The following is a 25,333-nucleotide window of genomic DNA, read 5'->3' as shown; positions in this document are numbered from 1 at the left end:
CCCATTACCCACCAAGTGCACCCAGGTCCTTGAGCAAAACCAATCCCACAAATAAGTTTACCCTTTCCTGAGGAAGGAATAACCCAGACTGTTTTTCTTAGCCAGTTCCTTGTATGTACTATGGGGAACTTATCTCCTTCCACAGTGCGCAGGGGTTTTGGTTGGGCAGGGCCAGGTCGACTGGCAGATCCTCTAGTGTTTCTAGCCAGGTGGCTTCTGCTAAATGTGTATCCCAATACTTGAATGTCCCACCACCCATTGCTCTCAGTGTAGCTTTTAACAGTCCATTGTATCATACGATTTTCCCAGAGGCTGGTGCATCATAAGGGGATGTGATACACCCACTCAATGCCATGCTCCTTGGCCCAGGTGTTAATGAGGTTGTTTCGGAAATGAGTCCCGTTATCGGACTCAATTCTTTCAGGGGTGCCGTGTCACCACAAGACCTGCTTTTCAAGGCCCAAGATAGTATCCCGGGCAGTGGCATGGGTCACAGGATATGTTTCCAGCCATCCGGTGGTTGCTTCCACCATTGTAAGCACATGGTGCTTGCTATGGCGGGTTCATGGTAGTGTGATATAATCAATCTGCCAGGCCTCCCCATATTGATATTTCAGCCATCGTCCTCTATAGCAAAAAGGCTTTAGCCGTTTGGCTTGTTTGATTATGGTGCACGTTTTACATTCATGGATAACCTGTGCAATGGCATCAATAGTCAAGTCCACCCTGGATCACAAGCCGATTTGTATGTTCCATCCCTTCCTAAATGTCCTGATGTGTCATGGGCCCATCGAGCTATAAATAGCTCACCTTGATGTTGCCAGTCCAGGTCCACCTGAGCCACTTCAATTCTAGCAGCCTGGTCCACCTGCTCATTGTTTCAATGTTCTTCAGCGGCCCGACTCTTTGGTATGTGAGCATCTATGTGACATACTTTTACAACCACATTCTAGCCGGGATGCAATATCTTGCCACGGTGCGGCAGCCCAGATGGGTTTACCTCTGCGCTGCCAGTTGCTCTGCTTCCATTGCTGTAGCCACCCCCACAGGGCATTTGCCACCATCCATGAGCCAGTATAAAGTACTGGCCATTTTTCTCGTTCAGCAATATAAAGCTAGGGGAAGAAGAAGGAAGGGGGGACATTCGGAGTGATGGCGTTTGTCTTCCCAAGTAACTGTTACGCGTGATGGAGCCCTGCTTTCCTGGAGGTGGCTGAATGCCTGCCTGCTGATGGGAAGTAGTGAATGAATTCCTTGTTTTGCTTTGCTTGCGTGTGCAGCTTTTGCTTTATGTATTAAACTGTCTTTATCTCAATCCATGAGTTTTCTCACTTCTACTCTTCTAATTATCTTCCCCATCCCATTGGGGGGGGGGGTGTGAGTGAGTGGCTGTCTGGTGCTTAGTTGCCATCTGCAGTTAGACCACAACAGTCATCGGTAACTAAAGGAGGAAAGATCCTGAGCTGTTTCTCAAAGCTAGTTCTGTTTCTTAGGGCTGTGTATTCTCCCAGCTTCTCATTAGTTCAACTAAAATCTGGCAAATGTTAAGATCTTCTCTTATTACTGATGTTATTACTAATTCTTGCTAGCATATTCCTACTATGCCAATAATCATGGCCATAAAAAGTCTAGTATTCAAATAAGCACTCGAAAGCCAGAAGAACCAGGACTCTTCTGTCTCGTTTTTTCTGAGAGCTTCAAATTTTTAACCTCTAGCACTGTTCTCAAAATCCCAATCAGAAAGTTGAGTTGGGGTTTTTGATTGGTAGGTTTATATATTTTTGTATGGCTCGTCTCCCACTAACAGTGGATGTATTGGCTTTGTGTGGCAAGGTTTTGGCAGCAGGGGGGGTTACAGGGGTGGCTTCTGTGAGAAGCTGCTGGAAGCTTCCCCTGTGCCCGAGAGAGCCAATACCAGCCGGCTCTAAGACGGACCCGCCACCGGCCAAGGCCGAGCCAATCAGCGATAGTGGTAACGCCTCTGTGATAACATTTTTAAGAAGGAAAAAAAGTCGCGGGACAGACAGAAACAGCAGCCGGAGAGAGGAGTGAGAACATGTAAGAGAAACAACCCTACAGACACCAAGGTCAGTGAAGAAGGAGGGGGAGGAGGTGCTCCAGGCACCGGAGCAGAGATTCCCCTGCAGCCCGTGGGGAAGACCATGGTGAGGCAGGCTGTCCCCCTGCAGCCCAGGGAGGTCCACGGTGGAGCAGATATCCACCTGCAGCCCGGGGAGGACCCCACGCCGGAGCAGGTGGGTGCCCAAAGGAGGCTGTGACCCCATGGGAAGCCCGTGCTGGAGCAGGTTCCTGGCAGGACCTGCGGATCTGTGGAGAGAGGAGCCCACAGAGCAGGTTTTCTGGCAGGACTTGTGACCCCGTGGGGGACCCACGCTGGAGCAGTGTGCTCCTGAAGGACTGCACACCGTGGAAAGGACCCATGCTGGAGCAGTTCATGAAGAACTGCAGCCCGTGGGAAGGACCCACGTTGGAGAAGTTCGTGGAGGACTGTCTCCCGCGGGAGGGACCCCACGCTGGAGCAGGGGAAGAGTGTGAGGAGTCCTGCCCCTGAGGAGGATGAAGCGGCAGAAATAATGTGTGATGAACTGACTGCAACTCCCATTCCCCGTCCCCCTGCGCCGCTGGGGGGGTAGGTAGAGAATCCGGGAGTGAAGTTGTGCCCGGGAAGAAGGGAGGGGTGGAGGGAAGGTGTTCTGAGATTTGGTTTTATTTCTCATTACTCTGCTCTGGTTGATTTGTAATAAAGTGAGTTAATTTTCCCCAAGCTGAGTCTGTTTTGCCCGTGACGGCAATTGGTGAGTGATCTCTCCTGTCCTTATCTCAGCCCACAAGGCCTTCGTTATATTTTCTCTCCCCTGTCCAGCTGAGGAGGGGGAGTGATAGAACGGCTTTGGTGGGCACCTGGCATTCAGCCAGGGTCAACCCGCCACAAGAATGCAACGTCAGAGCAAGAAGTGGCTGCAGGAAGCTGCTCCCTTTGTAACACAGCGGTGTAGAAAAGGCAAAGTGTAGGAAGCCATGGGAATGAATCATTTCACAGTGTCATAGTATATAAAGGAGAGGAGCTAATGATGCCTTATTTTCTTGGATTTGCATCCCATGGTCAGTTCTGAGGGGGCACTCATCTTCTTGCCTGCTGTGAATAGTATCTAATAGTGTTTGCATTCACATTGCAGGCTGTCAGTCAAGGCAACTGTAAAACCTTTCTCCTCTGCTCAGTTGTCCACTTCCTTCAGAACTGTTAATATCTTTGAGATCTCTACCCCTCTCTCAAGAAGAGAGGCACACATGGCATGATTGCAAAGGTCATTTCTCCTAAGAAACAGGGCTGAAAGTAGCTGGTGACCATTGTTGCTCTTCAAAGTCGTAATGGTTTTGGCTGTGATAGAGTTAAATTTCGTCATAGTAGCTATTATGGGGCTATGTTTTGGATTTGGTGGGCACCTGGCACCCAGCCAGGGTCAACCTACCACAACTGAAAACAGTGTTGATAATACAGGGATTTTTTTGTTACTGCTGAGCAGTGCTTAGACAGAGTCAAGGCCTTTTCTGCTTCTCACACCACCCCACCAGCGAGTAGGCTGGGGGTGCACAAGAAGTTGGGAGAGGACACAGCTGGGACAGCTGACCCCAACTGACCAAAGGGATATTCCATACCATATGATGTCACGCTCAGCAATAAAAGCTGGAGGAAGAAGAAGAGGGGGACGTTTGGAGTGATGGCGTTTGTCTTCCCAAGTAACTGTTACGCGTGATGGAGCCCTGCTTTCCTGGAGGTGGCTGAACGCCTGCCTGCTGATGGGAAGTAGTGAATGAATTCCTTGTTTTGCTTTGCTTGCATGTGCGGCTTTTGCTTTACGTATTAAACTGTCTTTATCTCAGTCCATGAGTTTTATCACTTTTACCCTTCTGAATGTCTCCCCCATCCCACTGTGAGGAAGTGAGTGAGTGGCTGTGTGATGCTTAGCTGCCTACTGGGGCTAAACCACTATGAAAGTATATCTTGCAACTGCAGCTATAGTAGCAGATCTGGTTACACTGTGCTGTGCTTTGTAGGCCAGCTGGATGGGACCTGTGCTGTCCAAACAAGCCCAAGGACTAGACTACGTTAAGAAAAGTATTAAAACAACATTAAGCCCCAAAATAGGACTTTACTATTATTATCTCAGCAAAGAGCAGTGCTTTAGCACTATTCTGGATAGAGCTAATGTAAACATTGTTAACAGAAAGGCTAAGATATTTATCCATCCTTTAGGGTGGCCAAATTAAAAATAAAAAAAAAAGCTAAAAGAAGACTCTCAGCTGTGACAGAAGAGACAGACATGAGAGGTGGTTACTGGTAATGTGCTAGCAAACACCTTCTTTTCCAGTCTTTCAGAACAGAAGTTTTCCATATAAATTCCAGTTGTACTGATTTTGTTTGTGGCTTCCAGATACCTTTTGAAAGAGTGCATTTGGGGAATAAATTAGATTCCTGGCAAAGAAATTTTTGTTTGTTTGTTTGTTTACATGAGACATTTAGTGAGTGAAAACAATCCCTTGCTTCTCATTGTCGTTAAGTAACTTTCCTGTAACGCAGCTCCAAGTGCATGAAAGCAACAGCAGGTTGGCATTTCCCCCCTGTAAAAAAACATCCTGGGGACAGGAGCCTTTAATTGGTCTGCCAATACCCTGTGTGTGTTGTAACTAAACAGAAGACTCTGGTTTGTCAGTGCTGTTAGTCTGTCTCCTTCCTCTGGCATTGACCTTTGCTCTTTAAAAAGAACTAAAAAATGGTGAACTATGAACAGGCATGTTCCTGCACAATCCAATTATTTTCATTTTTTAATGCAAAGTTAGACGCAGCCATATGTCCGTGCTCTTGAAGCTGCTGGTGACCCTGCCTTCTGCACCATGGCCTCCAGCCAGCCACAGAGGTAAAACAGAACTTGCTGCTCTAGCAAGCTGTGTGCTGAGGTGCTAAGTCCCACTTGATTCCTGATTTAGATGCTAAAATTACAGCCCTAAAAATGCCTCTTCAGTTGCTGCCTAAACTCACAGATACCTAATACCCCCAGTGTACCCACAGATGCCTAATGTACACAGATGCCTAATACCCACAGAGCTTATACCCCAAGGCATGCAAAAGTTCACCCCAGTCCTAATGCTGCAGAGCTGCTGTCTTGTGCCCCAGCCCTGGCAGGATTCAGAAACCAGCAATGTTCCTGCCCCATCTCAGGAGCAGGCCTGGTCTTGCAGGCTTGGTCAGATCACACAGAAGTGCTGGGTGCCAAATTACACCCTGTATAAGCACACGGCACTGACAAACGCTCTGCTTTCAGGCTTGCTGGGGTGCTAAATGGGTTTAATTTGAAGAAATCTAATCACCTCTGAATTGGGTCTCTGGCATCTCCCCAGCACAACCATTATGTATATACATGCTTGAGCCAAGAACAAAATGAAAACAAAATAGGCAAGGCAGGCTGATTTTGAAGTGAGAAATTTTCTTTTTGTTTTTGGTGGAACATATTTTCAAAGCACCGGGAATCAAGAGAAGGAAAGAAAGAAAAAGCTGAAAATAAAGACTTTAAGGAAGAAATGGCACAAAAGAGGTGAGAAGCAAAAGGATGGAGAGAGGGGAAAGAAGACCCAAAATATGCAAAATAAGGTATGTGTTAAAATCTGAGGGATAAAATGACCACCTCTGTGAGTGACAAGCTGTGTACGCACACTGAAGCCCTGGGCACTGCTGACACTGGGGCATGTAGCATTCACAGCCCTTTGCAGGTGCCCTGAATTCAGAATGAGGGCTGGCTTCTGCCTGCCCTTGCAGAAGGGAATGTGAGAGCTCACCCAGAAAGGGCCCATTTCGTTTTGTTTTCTGGCATCAGTTGGTGGCCTCTGGGAGAAACAGTGTGCCAGGATACATTTGCAAAGCAGGTGAGCGCATCCTAAGACATGCTCAGAAGTTCTGGGTGCTGCCAGGCATGGATTATTCTGGGGAACAGATAGAAAGCCTGAGGCCACCTCTCTCCCTGCCCTCCCTGTGTCAGGGTCTGAGTGCCAAGTGCAGAGCAGCTGGTACAGAGCCAGCTTCCAAATGGCCACCAAGATTGAGCATTGCAATCAGTTAATGTGCTTGGGGACAGACTTTTTAGTACGGCCTGTAGCAATATGATAAGGGCTAATGGTTTTAAACTAAAAGAGGGTCGATTCAGACTAGATATAAAGAAGAAATTTTTTACGATGAGGGTGGTGAAACACTGGAACAGGTTGCCCAGAGAGGTGGTAGATGCCCCATCCCTGGAAACATTCAAGGTCAGGTTGGACGGGGCTCTGAGCAACCTGATCTAGTTGCAGATGTCCCTGCTCATTGCAGGGTGGTTGGACTAAATGACCTTTAAAGGTCCCTTCCAACTCAAGCTATTCTATGATTCTATGATTTTATGATTCTATGATTCTGTATAGAATAATCCTCTATATCCTCCATCTCCATCATATCCCCAAGGTGAGTGGAATAGAGAGAGGAGATGGGAAAACTCCAAGATAGAAGGGCATTCTTAAGGCACATATCAGGCTTGCTGGGAATAATAAGGGCTTAGGAGACCTAAAGGAGGGCACAGGGAAAGGAATAGAGCATATGGTACACACTGAAGTCTTAAGACACTTGGTAGTATGAGGGAGACCTCAGACTAACCCTGTGGAAAAGATGGCTTGAATGGGGAGAGTTGCCAGAGCTCCTCCCAGACAATGAGGATGGGAAAGGGCTCCTTATGCAATCCAATCCCCTGAAAAGATGGAAATGACAGATCTTCCCTTTACCATCCCAGTCTGTGTTGGGGGTTGGAGGGGCCTGTGCCATACCTTCCCACATCATAAGAAGGGGACGGGGGGAAGATACCCTCCATTGCCTCAATTACAGAAAGAAAATTGTCTCCTGTAAAATGCTGGAAAGCCAGCCTTCCTGCTCAGAGGTAGCCAGGCATTTGGCACTCTCACCTGCAAATAAAGGGAAGAAATTCAACTTGGGGCACCGAATGCTTTTGGACACACCTCCAAACTCATAGCTGCTTCTCTGTCAGTCCCCCTCACCAAATACTTCAATAAACTGAGAAAGTTTTAGAATAGATAACCTGGACTCCACTGCAGGTCACATCATTCCCCTGCAGCCCCTGATAGTTCAGCTAAAGGACTTTGGAGTCATCGTGCTGGAGACAGAGATGAGAGAGTTTTTAGGATCAACCAGTCAGTGAACTCAACATAACAGTAACTTAAAAAAAAAAAAAAAGGATTTGGTAGGGGATTTGTTTATTTGGGCTGGGGTTGGGGTTTTTAAATTTTGTTTTATTTATTTTCCTGGCAAGATGATGCACTCCAGTTAATTGCATACTCCTTTCTGAAACCAGAACATCAGAAGTACATGTTCCCTGAACTTGCTGGAATAAATATTATATATGGCCCCCTCTGGAGCATTTTCATTAGGGTGATTCTCTGCTATCAGTGCATGTGTGTCCTGGTTTCAGCTGGGATAGAGTTAATTTTCTTTCTAGTAGCTGGTATAGCATTGTGTTTTGAGTTCATTATGAGAAGAATGTTGATAACACACTGATGTTTTCAGTTGTTGCTAAGTAGTGTTTAGTCTAAAGTCAAGGATTCTTCAGCTTCTCATGCCCAGCCAGCAAGAAGGCTGGAGGGGCACAAGAAGTTGGGAGGGGACACAGCCAGGGCAGCTGTCCCAAACTGGCCAAAGGGATATTCTATACCATGGGACATCACATCTAATATATAAACTGGGGGGAGTTGGCCTGGGGGGGATTGTTGCTCGGGAACTAACTGGGCATCGGTCGGCGAGTGGTGAGCAATTGCATTGTGCATCACTTGTTCTGTATATTCCGATCCTTTTATTAGTATTGTCAGTTTATTATTGTTATTATTATCATTATTATTTTCTTCCTTTCTGTCCTATTAAACTGACTTTATCTCAACCCACAAGTTTTACCTTTTTCCTTCCAATTCCCTCCCCCATCCCACTGGGTAGGGGGGGACTGAGTGAGTGGCTGCGTGGTGCTTAGTTGCTGGCTGGGGTTAAACCACAACATAATTAAATTTCTTTCTAAGGGTTTCTCTAAGGGCAAGACCATTGGGGAGTTGCTACTGGGGACCAGGGGAGTCCTGGCTAGCTCCGAGTGTGTGTGTGCATGCATGTGTGTGCATGTTTGTGTGTGTGCGACCTGATCTTTTCCCAAAAGATAGTGTGCTGCAACATAGACCTTTTACCTACTGCTTCATCTCTGTCATGAAGGATCATTTCACTATGCTTGGTTATAACCAGAACTGACATTTAATTCTCTGGCAGACTTGGAGGGGGTAGTGCATAATAATAGCGTCTTTGGTCTTCATAATGGTGTGTTCACCATTTTAAGCATTGTAATATTCACCTTGAAACCTGTGTGCTCATGAGAGATGAGGTAACAGAGGATATCTTTGCCTAGGCAATACTGGGTGTATTCTCTACTTCAGTAAATGACAGTGTTAGAAGTGGCAGCAATACAAAATCTCATTATACTCTATTGAACTAAAAAGCAAATTTTTCAGGAGAATATTTTGTGAACTAAAAAGTATTACCAGTCATTTCCTAGGAGCAGAACTAGGTAGCACGCTAGTACTGAAGCAGTGTGCATATGGACATATGTGTGGTGGGTTGACCCTGGCTGGACACCAGGTGCCCACCAAACCACTCTATCACTCCCCCCCTCCCGCTGCACAGGGGAGAGAAAATATAACAAAAGGCTCGTGGATCGAGATAAGGACAGGGAGACATCACTCACTAATTACCGTCACGGGCAAAACAGACTTGACTCGGGGAAAATTAATTTAATTTATTACCAAGGAGAATCAGAGTAGGGTAATGAGAAATAAAACGAAATCTTAAAACACCTTCCCCACCACCCCTCCCTTCTTCCCAGGCACAGCTTCACTCCCGAATTCTCTACCTCCTCCCCCTGAGCAGCGCAGGGGAATGGGGAATGGGGGTTGCAGTCAGTTCATCACACATTGTCTCTGCCGTTCCTTCCTCCTCAGGGGGAGGAGGACTCCTCACTCTTCCCCTGCTCCGTGGGCTCCTCTCTCCATGGATCCGCAGGTCCTGCCAGGAGCCTGCTCCAGCGCGGGCTTCCATGGGGTCACAGCCTCCTTCGGGCACCCACCTGCTCCGGCGTGGGGTCCTCCCCGGGCTGCAGGTGGATATCTGCTCCACCGTGGACCTCCCTGGGCTGCAGGGGGACAGCCTGCCTCACCATGGTCTTCCCCACGGGCTGCAGGGGAATCTCTGCTCTGGTGCCTGGAGTACCTCCTCCCCCTCCTTCATCACTGACCTTGGTGTCTGCAGGGTTGTTTCTCTCACATGTTCTCACTCCTCTCTCCAGCTGCCGTTTCTGTGCTTGCTGCAACTTTTTTTCCCTTCTGAAATCTGTACCCCAGAGGCGTTAACCACTGTTGCTGATTGGCTCAGCCTTGGCCAGCGGTGGGTCTGTCTTGGAGCCAGCTGGCATTGGCTCTATCGGACATAGGGGAAGCTTCTAGCAGCTTCTCACAGAAGCCACCCCTGTACCTCCCCCGCTACCAAAACCTTGCCACGCAAACCCAATATATCATGTTACCCCTAGATGTCAAAATCAGTATTGTCTTTTTTGCCTTGTTACATTTCTGTTTTAAATTGATTTAAGGGGGATTTGCTTTGTTTTGACTTCTCCCTCTCTCTCTGTCTCTCTTTTAAGGTCAACTCAAATCAAAACATACTCTTGGGATAATGCCCAGGTTATTTTGGTTGGTAACAAATGTGACATGGAGGATGAACGGGTAATCTTCACTGAGAGAGGCAAACATTTAGCAGAGCAACTTGGTAAGAAAAGAAATTACAAAAGCTTTATGATTGCTTGTGAGACTGCACAATGTAATGTCATTAATTGCTACAGTACTTGTAATGAAAAATTTGTGATACACTCACTGTAAAGAAATAGTTATACACCACCTCCCTTTTGTTTCTGTAGGTTGAGCTCTGAACTGTCCTTGTTGATGTCACTAAAACTGTAACATCATTAGAATGGACATGTGTCCAGGGATGACCTTATGCAGAGCTGTGACATGTCTGTCATCTAAAAGTGTTCACAAGACCAGTGCTGGCTCAGACTAAAGACATATCTGATACATCATTCCTTATGCTGCTCCTTAGATAGGAAGTACGTTATGGCCTTTGTGATAAGCAGCAAGATTAGGCATGCATATGTATATATACAATAAGTTTAAGTAGTTATAGCCATAGGCAGATACGTCCTAGCCACGGAAAAATTAAAAAAAAAACCAAAACAAACCGACAAAAAAAAAACTAGAAGGAGAGGAGTGGAGAGATTGAAGAAACAGCTTACTCAGAATGTGACCTTTATACAAGTTGAGAACATTTGGGTTGTGATTTCCAATACTGTCATGAATGAGTGGTTTGGACCGCTTAAAGACTCACCATCAAAGGTATTAGCAAAAGTGATTTAATAGGAATTTATAAAAGCCCAACTTCACAGAATTCGATGGCAAGGTTCACTCTATTACTTAATACATGGATGAAATGTATGAAAGAAAATCAAGTTAGAATTAAACTAGAATGATTTATACAAAGACTGAAGACGCAAAAGAGTAAGAGAGAAACATACAAGGAAAAATCAAGTTAGAATTAATTCTTCATGATTTGTACAGAGATCAGGAATGTAAAAAGGTAGGGGAGACCCTCCCGTTGAGTCACGAGGTTCGGAGAAAACTCCCTTGCTTTCTAAACTCCTGGTGGAGCTTAGGTGCAGCTGGATCAACTCCTAGTCCTAGACTTGGGCAACGGTTTATGTCTAAAGGGATTATGTGTATAACAGCAGTCTAAGGTTCATTCACAGTTTGAATAGAATTTACTATAATCACAACAGTGACTTAGGTATAGATTCGAAAGGGCAATATTTATACTATACTTGCTATAGGATATCTGAGTTAGTTCACACACGCATGCACACAGACACTAAGATATATAGAGAGAGAGAGAGAGAGAGAGAAAGATATACCTGTTAAAAATTCCCCTCGAGTTCAGTGAAATATTCACATCAAATGTCTCAGCACTTTCTCAATGGGTGAAGGGTTGAACCTCAAGGAGCGAAAGGTTTCAGCCCAGGTCCTGTCGTCAGCTTTCAGCAACAGTCCTCTGATTTTCACAAACTGGAGAGTTTGCGAGCTCTGAGAGGCATCCCCCCTCAGAGGGAGATGCTGGTCACAGCCTGCTGTGGTCCAGGAGAGCTCAAAGGGCCTCACTTAGGATTGCTGTTTATAGGTTCATGAGATGATTGGCTTTAGTCATCAGCAAATTACTGGAATTCCAGTAGCACTGGTACTGTTTTCACATGAACTATGATTCAGATAAGGGATGACTCCAAGGCTGTCAGGGAATGACTTAAGATTCGCATAAGGAAGGCTCCAAGGATGTCAGGAAACAACAAAAACCAGATAAGGGATGCTCCAAGGCTGTCAGGAGATGACTAATATTCCTGCTTCCGTATCTCCTCCTCCGCTAGGCAACAGGAGTCCTTGGTATGGTCATTGCTGCTCCCTGCCTTAGGCATGCAAGAGTTTCTGGTATGGTCAAGGGATGTTTAACCACCCAACTCATTACACAAATGCTAAGGCCTAACGGGAATCCCTGAGATCGTAGAGCGGCCCAGGAGGGGGGAATGCACCACCACTAACAATAATCCAAAACAGAAAGACACCAATATCCAACTCCCACTGCTATCAGTTCACCTATTGCACACTTACACAGGTGTAAAGATGAACCTCTGTCTCACAAAGTCTCCCTCTAGGAGGCAAATGTTGTCCACACAGAAAATTACGGAGCTGTGAACATCTCTATTCTTTCTGTTTATGCCCAGCAGTGATATCCTTTCACACCATGAAATGTTTTTGAGGTGACACTGGCCAAACTGTAATGGAAAAGCTCCAGAGCATCATAATAATACTACTCGGCCTGTTTTTTTCTCCAAATTTGCTGATATCTGGAAAGCATGTTCAGCAGGTGTGCAAATCAAACCCTGGCATCATTGGAGGTCAATTTTTGTGCTGTACTGGGCATGGGGTTGTTATTATTATTATTTTAAAACTGACTGTGGTAAAGGCTCAGTCTGGCTTCTGGTGAACATGTATGTATCTAAGATCTCCTTGTCACTATTCTTATATAGGTGTTTAGGGGAAAGGGTATTATAAAAATGACTGCATGGGAAACAGAAAGAGATGATGACATTTCACAGTATACCACGTGTGCTGGATCTAATCCCATGCTGGTGTTTTTTAATTTATGTATTTTCGTAGCTTGATGACCTAATTTTTTTAAAAATAATTTTTCTAGTTGTACAATTGCTTGTCCTGGTAAATAATTTCATCAGAATAACATATCTTCCTATCACATCTGTCTAAATAAGCATTACATATGTGTGAAAGCACACCTCAAAAGTATCCATTAAAAATAACCATAAATTAGTCCTTGAAAGGTGACAGAAAAGATTTAACAGGCTATGCCCAGAAAAATTGCCAACATTTGTGAAGAACTGAGTTTTTTAGAACTGTTTGCAACAAAAACAAAATGGTTGCAATTGCACCTGCTTTAACAGGATATTTTTCTTTGCAGAAATACCTATCACATTATATATATTTCTATAATCTGTTCTTCCCTCTGTGAGCATTTTTTGTATTTATTCATTTTAATAGGAGCTAGGAAAGTGTGTTCAATGCAGAAAGACATCCAAAAATTGTAACTGTATATGTTTACCCCAAATTTAGGCCAGACACTAAAATGCCTGGCACTCTGTAAATTTGCAATTTGAAGATTTTTTTTAAGTCACATAACTAATCTGAATTTCTACTCCTCGAACTATTTTCCTATTAAAAGATTAATACAGTGAGTTGACAAGCAATCCCTAAGGTCATGAATTTAGCAGGATGAGAAGGAACTTTGCATGTTGTACAGTCAAGAATCCTCAGGTGTAATAACCAATGCTTGCAAAAAAAAAAAGGGGGAATGAGATAGATATCAAAACTCATGTTTCAGGCTTTAAAGCAAACTCTAACTCCTGGGATTTACAATTCAGTCTTTATGGAAGCAGATTATCCTCTACTCCCATCTTTATCTACTCTTGGGTTTTCCTTTCTCAGATATACATCCTGTGGCTATGTCAAGGGAAGATTATTGTATTGGATAAATTGTGGCTCTGATCAAGTATGTCAATTACTGTACTCAGACTGCTGTCGCAGATGGAGTGACGCACTTCACTCGTAAGAAAGAAGCAGCAATGTTTATTGATATAAAACAGCGATTTAACAAAGTTTGATAGCAAATGCGACAGTAGTTTAACAAGATTCGATGGCAAGGTACACTTGATTATTTACTGCATAGAGGACAGGGTCAGACAAAATTGTCAGGGAGACCCTCCCATTGAGTCATGAGGTTCAGAAAGGACCCCCTTTGCGTTCTAAACTCCTTCTCAGAGGGCAGTTTAGGTGCAGCTGGATCCAGACTTAGTCCCAGACTTGGTCAACAGTTTATGTCTAAAGGATTATATGTGCACAATCAGTCCTTGATATCACTTAGATAAGATTTCAAAGTTTGAGCACGCTTATTCCTAATTCACTTACTGAGTATCTGACGTGATAAGGACTCTCTCAACCTCGAGGAGTAACCTTGAGAGGCATCCCTACTCAAGGGGAGATCCTGGCGTGCAGCCCGCTTCCATGCAGGAGAGCTCAATGGGCCCTGGGCTGTCCACTATTTATAGAATCATAGAATCATAGAATCATTTAGGTTGGAAAAGACCTTCAAGATCATCGAGTCCAACCATCATCCATGCCCACTAAACGATGTTACGGAGTACCTTGTCTACGCATTTTTTGAATACCTCCAGGGATGGCAACTCAACCGCTTCCCTGGGCAGCCTGTTCCAATGTCTGACAACCCTCTCAGTAAAGAAATTTTTCCTAATATCCAACCTAAATTTCCCTTGCCGCAACTTGAGGCCATTTCCTCTCGTCCTATCTCCAGCCACCTGACAGAAGAGACCAGCACCCACCTCACTACAACCTCCTTTCAGGTAGTTGTAGAGAGCGATAAGGTCTCCCCTCAGCCTCCTTTTCTCCAGACTAAACAGCCCCAGCTCCCTCAGCCGCTCCTCATAAGACTTGTGCTCCAGGCCCCTCACCAGCTTCGTTGCCCTTCTCTGGACACGCTCCAGCACCTCAATGTCTTTCCTGTAGTGAGGGGCCCAAAACTGAACACAGTACTCGAGGTGCAGCCTCACCAGTGCCGAGTACAGGGGAACAATCACCTGCTGGCCACACTATTTCTGATACAGGCCAGGATGCCATTGGCCGCCTTGGCCACCTGGGCACACTGCTGGCTCATATTCAGCCAGCTGTCAACCAGCACCCCCAGGTCTTTTTCTGCCAGGCAGCTTTCCAGCCACTCTTCCCCAAGCCTGTAGCGCTGCATGGGGGTGTTGTGACCCAAGTGCAGGACCCGGCACTTGGCCTTGTTGAACTTCATACAATTGCCCTCGGCCCATCGATCCAGCCTGTCCAGATCCCTCTGTAGAGCCTTCCTACCCTCAAGCAGATCGACCCTGTCTCCCAACTTGGTGTCATCTGCAAACTTGCTGAGGGTGCACTCAATCCCCTTGTCCAGATCATTGATAAAGATATTAAAGAGAACTGGCCCCAATACTGAGCCCTGGGGAACACCACTTGTGACCCACCACCAACTGGATTTCACCCCATTCACCACAACCCTCTGGGCTCGTCCATCCAGCCAGTTTTTTACCCAGCAAAGAGTACACTTGTCCAAGCCATGAGACACCAGCTTCTCAAGGAGTATGCCATGAGAGACAGTGTCAAAGGCCTTGCTGAAGTCAAGGTAGATAACATCCACAGCCTTTCCCTCATCCACTAGGCAGGTCACCTGGTCATAGAAGAAGATCAGGTTGGTCAAGCAGGACCTGCCTTTCATAAACCCATGCTGGCTGGGCCTGATCCCCTGCTTGTCCTGGACTTGCCGTGTGAGTGCTCTCAAGACAAACTGTTCCATAATCTTCCCCGGTACCGAGGTCAGGCTGACAGGCCTGTAGTTCCCCGGATCCTCCCTCTGACCCTTCTTGTAAATGGGCGTCACATTGGCAAGCCTCCAGTCCTCTGGGACCTCCCCTGTTGACCAGGATCGCTGATAGATGATGGAGAGTGGCTTGGCAAGGACCTCCACCAGTTATCTTATGGAGTAAGATAATTGACTCATAGTCATATTTACATACTGACTACAGGTGTTAGTTTCTTCCAAATTTGGCTTGAGTCGGACATTGACCAGCACTGTGGTTAAATGGGCACATTGTTCAAATTAGCCCTTGGCTATTGTGTTATCTGTCTCCCCCGAATCCACTTTGAGCCGGATGCAGCCATCATGACCAGATGCATCCATTACAACCACCACTGGTGGTTATCACCTGAGCAGGATTATAGGAAATACAGGTCAAGTTGTGGGGGGGGAGCACACCATCACAACTGCACACAGAAATGTTTATATGTTTCCTGTACAGCTGCAATCGTTTCTTAAATCCGCTCAGAGATTGTGGGAGATGATGTCAGGAAAAGCAGAAGAATGAGTTTCCCCTGAATTGTAGTAAGAGCTCTGGCCATGTTGGCCAGTTTGAAGGGCACGAGTTGTGTCAAACACTTGGGACTGTCTTTTCTTTCTCTGCCAGTGAGTTGATAACATCTCTTGCAGACAACATTTTAAAATAACGATATAGATTTTTGTGTCCAGCAAGACATTTTAAGACTGTGGGCCCTTTGAATGCCATGGTCTGCAAAGTTGGTTACAGCTGCAATTACAAGCAAGCACAACACATATGAGTGCTGTACAAAGAACACATTGTGAAACACTATGTTCTCAAGTGTGGTTTTATTTTTAGCCCTGGTTTATTTGAAGTCACTGAGAAAATGAATACATGTACATTTTGGGCAGGGGTTTACAAAAAGTCAAAAAGAACATTGGGCATTTAGCCCTCCAGGAATCATGGTGTCCTGTTGAGAACAGCGTTATTGGAAAATTGTGGCTGCTGACCTCTTTGAAAAGTGTGGCCTTCAATTTTATTAAGGAGGTGTAATCAATCATTTCTTTAAATCTCAGTGCAGGTTTATTTCTCAGCTGTAACCCCAAACAAGTGGTTTAGATCAACCGGCAATAGGTTTCATTACCTGCTGAGGTCTGACTAAACTAGTTAAGTACCCTGTGGTAGTTCTGAGTAGCTCTTCTCATAACACTAATGGGAGTTCACAAAAGAGAGAAGGAATGGTTAATAAAACCAGCTCTGACCTTGAAGGGAAATTAACAGAGTGTTTATGAAGACAGAATTTGTCTCATTTCCATTTTACATTTTTTAAAAGTTTGTTGTTAATGACATAGAGCATAACAATGGTGATATGACCACAGATCATAGCTGCAAGCAGCATACGACCTTACCCTACAGTAATGGCCAGAAGTAGGTGCCTTGGGAAAGGTATAAAAGGGCAAACATATAGTGATACTTTCCTAGACTGTAGCAAATTATGTTCGCGGGCAGTATCTTTATATTCAGTAGATCTTTCATGATTTTTTTCCATGGACTTGTCCAATGATGTCTTTGAAATCATATAAAATCTTACCATCCACAACATCTTTTAAATATACACAGTTTATCTGGGTCATCTGTTTCTGCTTTGAATTGGCCACTTGCTAGTTTTATTTGATGTTTCTTAACTGTTATATTCTGAGAAGCAGTGAACAATTGTTTCCTCTTACCTGCTCTGTACCACTGTTGGTTTTAGAGACCTCTATCATACTCCTCCTTTTTCTCCAGGCTGAAATTCCCAGACTATTTCATCATTCCAGACACAAAGACCATCTCACACCTTAGTCATTCCTTGTCACCCTATTCAGTACTTTTTGTAAGTAAGTGGTACATCTTTTTTTTGAGAAATTAGTTCATGGTTGTTTAACATATTAGCATCATTAAAAGAGTAATGTTAGAATGAGATGAAAACAGACAGGATCAAATAAATTCAGCTGAGTCATGTAACTTTACCTCACAGAGATATCATACCAAGAAAAATATAGAAATGTGACAAATCAGCCAGTAGAGAGAACAAATTAACATAATGGTAATTGATGTGGTGATCACAGCAATCACATTTAAACAGGTTTATTTACTAATCACTAAAAATAAAGGGTGTGGAACATTATGCTTATGCTATTTTGTCATTTCATGAATGTTTACTCTGAGCACTACATGCATTGGCTATCAAGTGAAACCCCAATATAGTCAGTACTTATATGCTTTAAAGCATTTTAGTAAAAAAGGCTTGGAACTTCTTGCAAGCAAAATGCATGCACACTTGCCAGCTGCATTACTCACACAGCTTTTCTAACATATTCATCTCAGCTGAGTTCAAAGCTTCATATGTTCATAAAAGTTTGGTGTCACTTGTCAGAATAGAAATAAAAAGAATGACTCACAGATGGCATTAATTTCTTGGTTCTTTTTATTTGTGGTCTGCATGATATATTGTGATCTACATTCTGGCAAAGGCTTAGCAGGCAGAGGCATGCACAGAGCTTTGAATAGACACTGAGTAACTGCACACACAAATGGATGGTTGCATATGTAGTTTGACATACAGTTTCCCCATTTATTTATGCTGTTTGGCTGTGCCTGCAAATTAGGTACATAATTTTATATGTTTTCTTGCCTTTGGTTATTCATGTGCTTCTGTACAACTCCTATTTGCTATGCGTATGCTACAAATTATTTAAACGCTAATTAGTTTTTAATTGCAAGTTCTGTCATTACAGGGTATATTATATCTTTAAGACCAGGGCCCCCTAAGGTTGCTGCAGAAGTACAATCCTGCTATAGGTGCAAACTATGCCTGTTGTGCCCATGCTGTACCAGGTACTAGGGTGATACTGCAATATCTGCCCCAAATGTCTGTCCATCTTTGCTGTAAGGTCCTGTTTGTCCTATCTGACCTTTTTGGCTCGGGTTGGTTAAGGCTCTGGTAAATGGAGCTGTTGTTGTATCATAGAAACATTGGTTGGAAAGGGACCTCTGGTGATCATCTAGTGTGATGTCCCGATAAAATCTACCTCTGACTCTGTTCTGTCAAGCAGTTTTCAGGGCAGTGCCCTTCCCATCAGATTTTTCTGTGCTTACTCTCTGTCACCCAGGGTCGCCCATGCCTGGCAGCACCCAGAACTTCTGAGCATGTCTTAGGATGCGCTCACCTGCTTTGCAAATGTATCCTGGCACACTGTTCTCTCCCAGAGGCCACCAACTGATGCCAGAAAACAAAACGAAATGGGCCCTTTCTGGGTGAGCTCTCACATTCCCTTCTGCAAGGGCAGGCAGAAGCCAGCCCTCATTCTGAATTCAGGGCACCTGCAAAGGGCTGTGAATGCTACATGCCCCAGTGTCAGCAGTGCCCAGGGCTTCAGTGTGCGTACACAGCTTGTCACTCACAGAGGTGGTCATTTTATCCCTCAGATTTTAACACATACCTTATTTTGCATATTTTGGGTCTTCTTTCCCCTCTCTCCATCCTTTTGCTTCTCACCTCTTTTGTGCCATTTCTTCCTTAAAGTCTTTATTTTCAGCTTTTTTCTTTCTTTCCTTCTCTTGATTCCCGGTGCTTTGAAAATATGTTCCACCAAAAACAAAAAGAAAATTTCTCACTTCAAAATCAGCCTGCCTTGCCTATTTTGTTTTCATTTTGTTCTTGGCTCAAGCATGTATATACATAATGGTTGTGCTGGGGAGATGCCAGAGACCCAATTCAGAGGTGATTAGATTTCTTCAAATTAAACCCATTTAGCACCCCAGCAAGCCTGAAAGCAGAGCGTTTGTCAGTGCCGTGTGCTTATACAGGGTGTAATTTGGCACCCAGCACTTCTGTGTGATCTGACCAAGCCTGCAAGACCAGGCCTGCTCCTGAGATGGGGCAGGAACATTGCTGGTTTCTGAATCCTGCCAGGCTGGGGCACAAGACAGCAGCTCTGCAGCATTAGGACTGGGGTGAACTTTTGCATGCCTTGGGGTATAAGCTCTGTGGGTATTAGGCATCTGTGTACATTAGGCATCTGTGGGTACACTGGGGGTATTAGGTATCTGTGAGTTTAGGCAGCAACTGAAGAGGCATTTTTAGGGCTGTAATTTTAGCATCTAAATCAGGAATCAAGTGGGACTTAGCACCTCAGCACACAGCTTGCTAGAGCAGCAAGTTCTGTTTTACCTCTGTGGCTGGCTGGAGGCCATGGTGCAGAAGGCAGGGTCACCAGCAGCTTCAAGAGCACGGACATATGGCTGCGTCTAACTTTGCATTAAAAAATGAAAATAATTGGATTGTGCAGGAACATGCCTGTTCATAGTTCACCATTTTTTAGTTCTTTTTAAAGAGCAAAGGTCAATGCCAGAGGAAGGAGACAGACTAACAGCACTGACAAACCAGAGTCTTCTGTTTAGTTACAACACACACAGGGTATTGGCAGACCAATTAAAGGCTCCTGTCCCCAGGATGTTTTTTTACAGGGGGGAAATGCCAACCTGCTGTTGCTTTCATGCACTTGGAGCTGCGTTACAGGAAAGTTACTTAACGACAATGAGAAGCAAGGGATTGTTTTCACTCACTAAATGTCTCATGTAAACAAACAAACAAACAAAAATTTCTTTGCCAGGAATCTAATTTATTCCCCAAATGCACTCTTTCAAAAGGTATCTGGAAGCCACAAACAAAATCAGTACAACTGGAATTTATATGGAAAACTTCTGTTCTGAAAGACTGGAAAAGAAGGTGTTTGCTAGCACATTACCAGTAACCACCTCTCATGTCTGTCTCTTCTGTCACAGCTGAGAGTCTTCTTTTAGCTTTTTTTTTATTTTTAATTTGGCCACCCTAAAGGATGGATAAATATCTTAGCCTTTCTGTTAACAATGTTTTACATTAGCTCTATCCAGAATAGTGCTAAAGCACTGCTCTTTGCTGAGATAATAATAGTAAAGTCCTATTTTGGGGCTTAATGTTGTTTTAATACTTTTCTTAACGTAGTCTAGTCCTTGGGCTTGTTTGGACAGCACAGGTCCCATCCAGCTGGCCTACAAAGCACAGCACAGTGTAACCAGATCTGCTACTATAGCTGCAGTTGCAAGATATACTTTCATAGTGGTTTAGCCCCAGTAGGCAGCTAAGCATCACACAGCCACTCACTCACTTCCTCACAGTGGGATGGGGGAGACATTCGGAAGGGTAAAAGTGATAAAACTCATGGACTGAGATAAAGACAGTTTAATACGTAAAGCAAAAGCCGCACATGCAAGCAAAGCAAAACAAGGAATTCATTCACTACTTCCCATCAGCAGGCAGGCGTTCAGCCACCTCCAGGAAAGCAGGGCTCCATCACGCGTAACAGTTACTTGGGAAGACAAACGCCATCACTCCAAACGTCCCCCTCTTCTTCTTCCTCCAGCTTTTATTGCTGAGCGTGACATCATATGGTATGGAATATCCCTTTGGTCAGTTGGGGTCAGCTGTCCCAGCTGTGTCCTCTCCCAACTTCTTGTGCACCCCCAGCCTACTCGCTGGTGGGGTGGGTGTGAGAAGCAGAAAAGGCCTTGACTCTGTCTAAGCACTGCTCAGCAGTAACAAAAAAATCCCTGTATTATCAACACTGTTTTCAGTTGTGGGTAGGTTGACCCTGGCTGGGTGCCAGGTGCCCACCAAATCCAAAACATAGCCCCATAATAGCTACTATGACGAAATTTAACTCTATCACAGCCAAAACCATTACGACTTTGAAGAGCAACAATGGTCACCAGCTACTTTCAGCCCTGTTTCTTAGGAGAAATGACCTTTGCAATCATGCCATGTGTGCCTCTCTTCTTGAGAGAGGGGTAGAGATCTCAAAGATATTAACAGTTCTGAAGGAAGTGGACAACTGAGGCAGAGGAGAAAGGTTTTACAGTTGCCTTGACTGACAGCCTGCAATGTGAATGCAAACACTATTAGATACTATTCACAGCAGGCAAGAAGATGAGTGCCCCCTCAGAACTGACCATGGGATGCAAATCCAAGAAAATAAGGCATCATTAGCTCCTCTCCTTTATATACTATGACACTGTGAAATGATTCATTCCCATGGCTTCCTACACTTTGCCTTTTCTACACCGCTGTGTTACAAAGGGAGCAGCTTCCTGCAGCCACTTCTTGCTCTGACGTTGCATTCTTGTGGCGGGTTGACCCTGGCTGAATGCCAGGTGCCCACCAAAGCCGTTCTATCACTCCCCCCTCCTCAGCTGGACAGGGGAGAGAAAATATAACGAAGGCCTTGTGGGCTGAGATAAGGACAGGAGAGATCACTCACCAATTGCCGTCACGGGCAAAACAGACTCAGCTTGGGGAAAATTAACTCACTTTATTACAAATCAACCAGAGCAGAGTAATGAGAAATAAAACCAAATCTCAGAACACCTTCCCTCCACCCCTCCCTTCTTCCCGGGCACAACTTCACTCCCGGATTCTCTACCTACCCCCCCAGCGGCGCAGGGGGACGGGGAATGGGAGTTGCAGTCAGTTCATCACACATTATTTCTGCCGCTTCATCCTCCTCAGGGGCAGGACTCCTCACACTCTTCCCCTGCTCCAGCGTGGGGTCCCTCCCGCGGGAGACAGTCCTCCACGAACTTCTCCAACGTGGGTCCTTCCCACGGGCTGCAGTTCTTCATGAACTGCTCCAGCATGGGTCCTTTCCACGGTGTGCAGTCCTTCAGGAGCACACTGCTCCAGCGTGGGTCCCCCACGGGGTCACAAGTCCTGCCAGAAAACCTGCTCTGTGGGCTCCTCTCTCCACAGATCCGCAGGTCCTGCCAGGAACCTGCTCCAGCACGGGCTTCCCATGGGGTCACAGCCTCCTTTGGGCACCCACCTGCTCCGGCGTGGGGTCCTCCCCGGGCTGCAGGTGGATATCTGCTCCACCGTGGACCTCCCTGGGCTGCAGGGGGACAGCCTGCCTCACCATGGTCTTCCCCACGGGCTGCAGGGGAATCTCTGCTCCGGTGCCTGGAGCACCTCCTCCCCCTCCTTCTTCACTGACCTTGGTGTCTGTAGGGTTGTTTCTCTTACATGTTCTCACTCCTCTCTCCGGCTGCTGTTTCTGTCTGTCCCGCGACTTTTTTTCCTTCTTAAAAATGTTATCACAGAGGCGTTACCACTATCGCTGATTGGCTCGGCCTTGGCCGGTGGCGGGTCCGTCTTAGAGCCGGCTGGTATTGGCTCTCTCGGGCACAGGGGAAGCTTCCAGCAGCTTCTCACAGAAGCCACCCCTGTAACCCCCCCTGCTGCCAAAACCTTGCCACACAAAGCCAATACAATTCTCCTACTACTCCTCAAAATACTGGATTGAATAAGGCCGTGGCAGGAGCAGCACTAAGGATCACAGTTCAAGCTTTGTCTTCAAGGAAGGATAGCTATTGCAGGAACACACCCTTGAGGACATCTGTTAACCATAACATCAGGGGTGGTAAATAAAATTGTCTTGGTTGTGGACAAACACTGAAACCAGAAGGTCTTCTTGATCAGCTGGTGAAACATTAACATAGCTCTTGTCTGTATTGGCTGTGGAAGCGTGCTTAAAAATCATTAGCTAGTGTGTTCTCTTGATGTCACATTTTCTCAGGAAGATGAAAGGGTGCAGAATGTTCTTCCCTTTGCACATGGCTCTCCTTTCTGGTTTTTTTTCTTCCTTATTTTTTGAAAGCAGGCATAAACACGTGTTAACGAGCATTGATGAAGTAGCTTCTTCAGAGCCAGTGCAAATGTGAGGCAGAGAGGGAACAAAGTCAGTAATTCAGGCTGCCTATGTGTTTCAGGGTGGTTATCTAAACTGCTCTGTGTGCACTATAGCTCACCAGCTGAGCAACAGCACCATGCCAGTGTCCTGACTGGCCCTTGCTGCTGTAGTGCTCTGCCAGGGGCTGCTGAGAGCTTGCCAGCTTGCTTTGAGTCAATACTAGAGGGAAGAAGGTAGATAAGGGAAAGAGACACAGTATAAGGACAGCAAAAGGAAAACTGAATGAAACACAGAAAAAGGGATTTAAATGAGAATATCCTGATGCATCTTCCACACACAGTGTTCATATGTTCAGGCAGCACATGGATATTTTTCATTTTTCCAGTTTCAGCTCTGTTCTGCCTTACCTACCCACTTGCCTCTTGGGCTTTGTCATATCTTTGCAGTCATCTGCTCTGCCTGGTCTCATCCACATCTGCAGTACAGATCATCACAGGTGGTGGGAACATGGTGTTCTTTGAGCTCTGCTGCCCTTATCATCACCAGGGAGTTGCCTCACTTCAGGCTCATACTCACATGGAAAATCTTTCCTCTCACTTAAAAAAACTGAAGAAAGTATTAAAAGGCTGTATTGGGTTTGCATAGCAAGGTTTTCGTAGCAGGGGGGGCTGCACGGATGGCTTCTGTGAGAAGATGCGAGAAGCTTTCCCAAGGTCCTATAGAGCCAGTGCCAGCCAGCTCCAACATGGACCCACCGCTGGCCAAAGCTGAGCCAGTCAGTGACGGTGGTAGCACCTCTGTGATAACATTACTTATGGAGGGGGAAAAATGCTGTGCAACAGCAGCTGGGAGAGAGAAGTGAGAATATGTGAGAAACAACTCTGCAGACACCAAGGTCAGTGAAGAAGGAAGGGGAGGAGGTGCTCCAGGCGCCGGAGCAGAGATTCCCCTGCAGCCCATGGGGAAGACCATGGTGAGGCAGGCTGTCCTCCTGCAGCCCATGGAGGTCCACGGTGGAGCAGATATCCACCTGCAGCCCAAAGGAGGACCCCCACACCAGAGCAGGTGGATGCCCAAAGGAGGCTGTGACCCTGTGGAAAGCCCACGCTGGAGCAGGTTTTCTGGCAGGACTTGTGACCCCACGGGGGACCCATGCTGGAGCAGTCTGTTCCTGAAGGACTGCACCCTGTGAAAAGGACTCATGCTGGAGCAGTTTGTGAAAGACTGCAGCCTCTGGGAAGGACCCACGTTGGAGAAGTTCGTGGAGGACTGTCTCTTGTGCGAGGGACCCCACGCTGGAGCAGGGGAAGAGTGTGAGGAGGAAGGAGTGGCAGAGACAACGTGTGATAAACTGACCACAGCCCCCATTCCCCATTCCCCTGCGCCACTCAGGGGCAGGAGGAAGAGAAAATGAGGAGCAAAGTTGAGCCTGGGAAGAAGGGAGGGGTGGCAGGAAGGTGTTTTAAGATTTGATTTTATTTCTCATTACCCTACTCTGACTTTTGATTGGCAATAAATTAAATTAATTTCCCCAAGTCAAGTCTGTTTTGCCCGTGATGGTAATTAGTGAGTGATGTCTCCCTGTCCTTATCTCGATCCATGAGCCTTTTGTTATATTTTCTCTCCCCTGTGCAGCTGAAGGGGGGAGTGACAGAGTGGTTTGGTGGGCACCTGGTGTCCAGCCAGGGTCAACCGACCACAAAGGCATAGATCTGTGGCTGTCATACACAGGCATTTTAGAACTTTAGGGTCTCTAAGCACTATTAAAATATTTGCAAGATGAGTCAGGAGGAGAGGCGAGGTCACTGGGAAAAAGGTCTGCAAAATATTTCATAACAAAATGGAAAACAGCCAGAATTTAGGAGGTTTTACATAATTCCATTTTTTCTGACTTATTCATTGTGCGTCCAAAAAAGAGCAACAAAGCTGGTGAAGGGTCTAGAGAACAAGTCTTATGAGGAGTGGCTGAGGGAACTGGGGTTGTTTAGCCTGGAGAAAAGGAGGCTGAGGGGAGACCTTATCACTCTCTACAACTACCTGAAAGGAGGTTGTAGCGAGGTGGGTGTTGGTCTCTTTTCCCAAGTAACAAGTGATTGGATGAGAGGAAATGGCCTCAAGTTGCGCCAGGGGAGGTTTAGATTGGATATTAAGAACAATTTCTTCACCGAAAGGGTTATCAAGCATTGAAACAGGCTGCCCAGGGAAGTGGTTGAGTCACCATCCCTGGAGGTATTTAAAAGACGTGTAGATGTGGTGCTTAGGGACATGGTTTAGTGGTGGACTTGGCAGTGTTAGGTTTATGGTTGGACTTGATGATCTTAAGGGTCTTTTCCAACCTAAATGATTCTATGATTCTATGATTCCAGACACACTCTGCTAGGAAAAATTCTCCCTATCTCT

General features: G+C 45.6%; 1 protein-coding gene across 1 annotated transcript in view; it reads left to right on the top strand.

The window, feature by feature from the left end:
- Positions 1-25,333, top strand: part of LOC121232881 (ras-related protein Rab-3C-like) — a 208,784-nt gene that overhangs the window by 174,391 nt on the left and 9,060 nt on the right. The window contains 1 exon segment of the mRNA XM_041121391.1: positions 9,777-9,901. Coding sequence (XP_040977325.1) covers positions 9,777-9,901 — 125 coding nt within the window.

This window comes from Aquila chrysaetos, assembly GCF_900496995.4.
Source record: "Aquila chrysaetos chrysaetos chromosome W unlocalized genomic scaffold, bAquChr1.4 W_unloc_1, whole genome shotgun sequence".
NCBI classification, from domain to species: domain Eukaryota; kingdom Metazoa; phylum Chordata; class Aves; order Accipitriformes; family Accipitridae; genus Aquila; species Aquila chrysaetos.
This window is presented reverse-complemented; position numbering and strand designations above follow the sequence as displayed.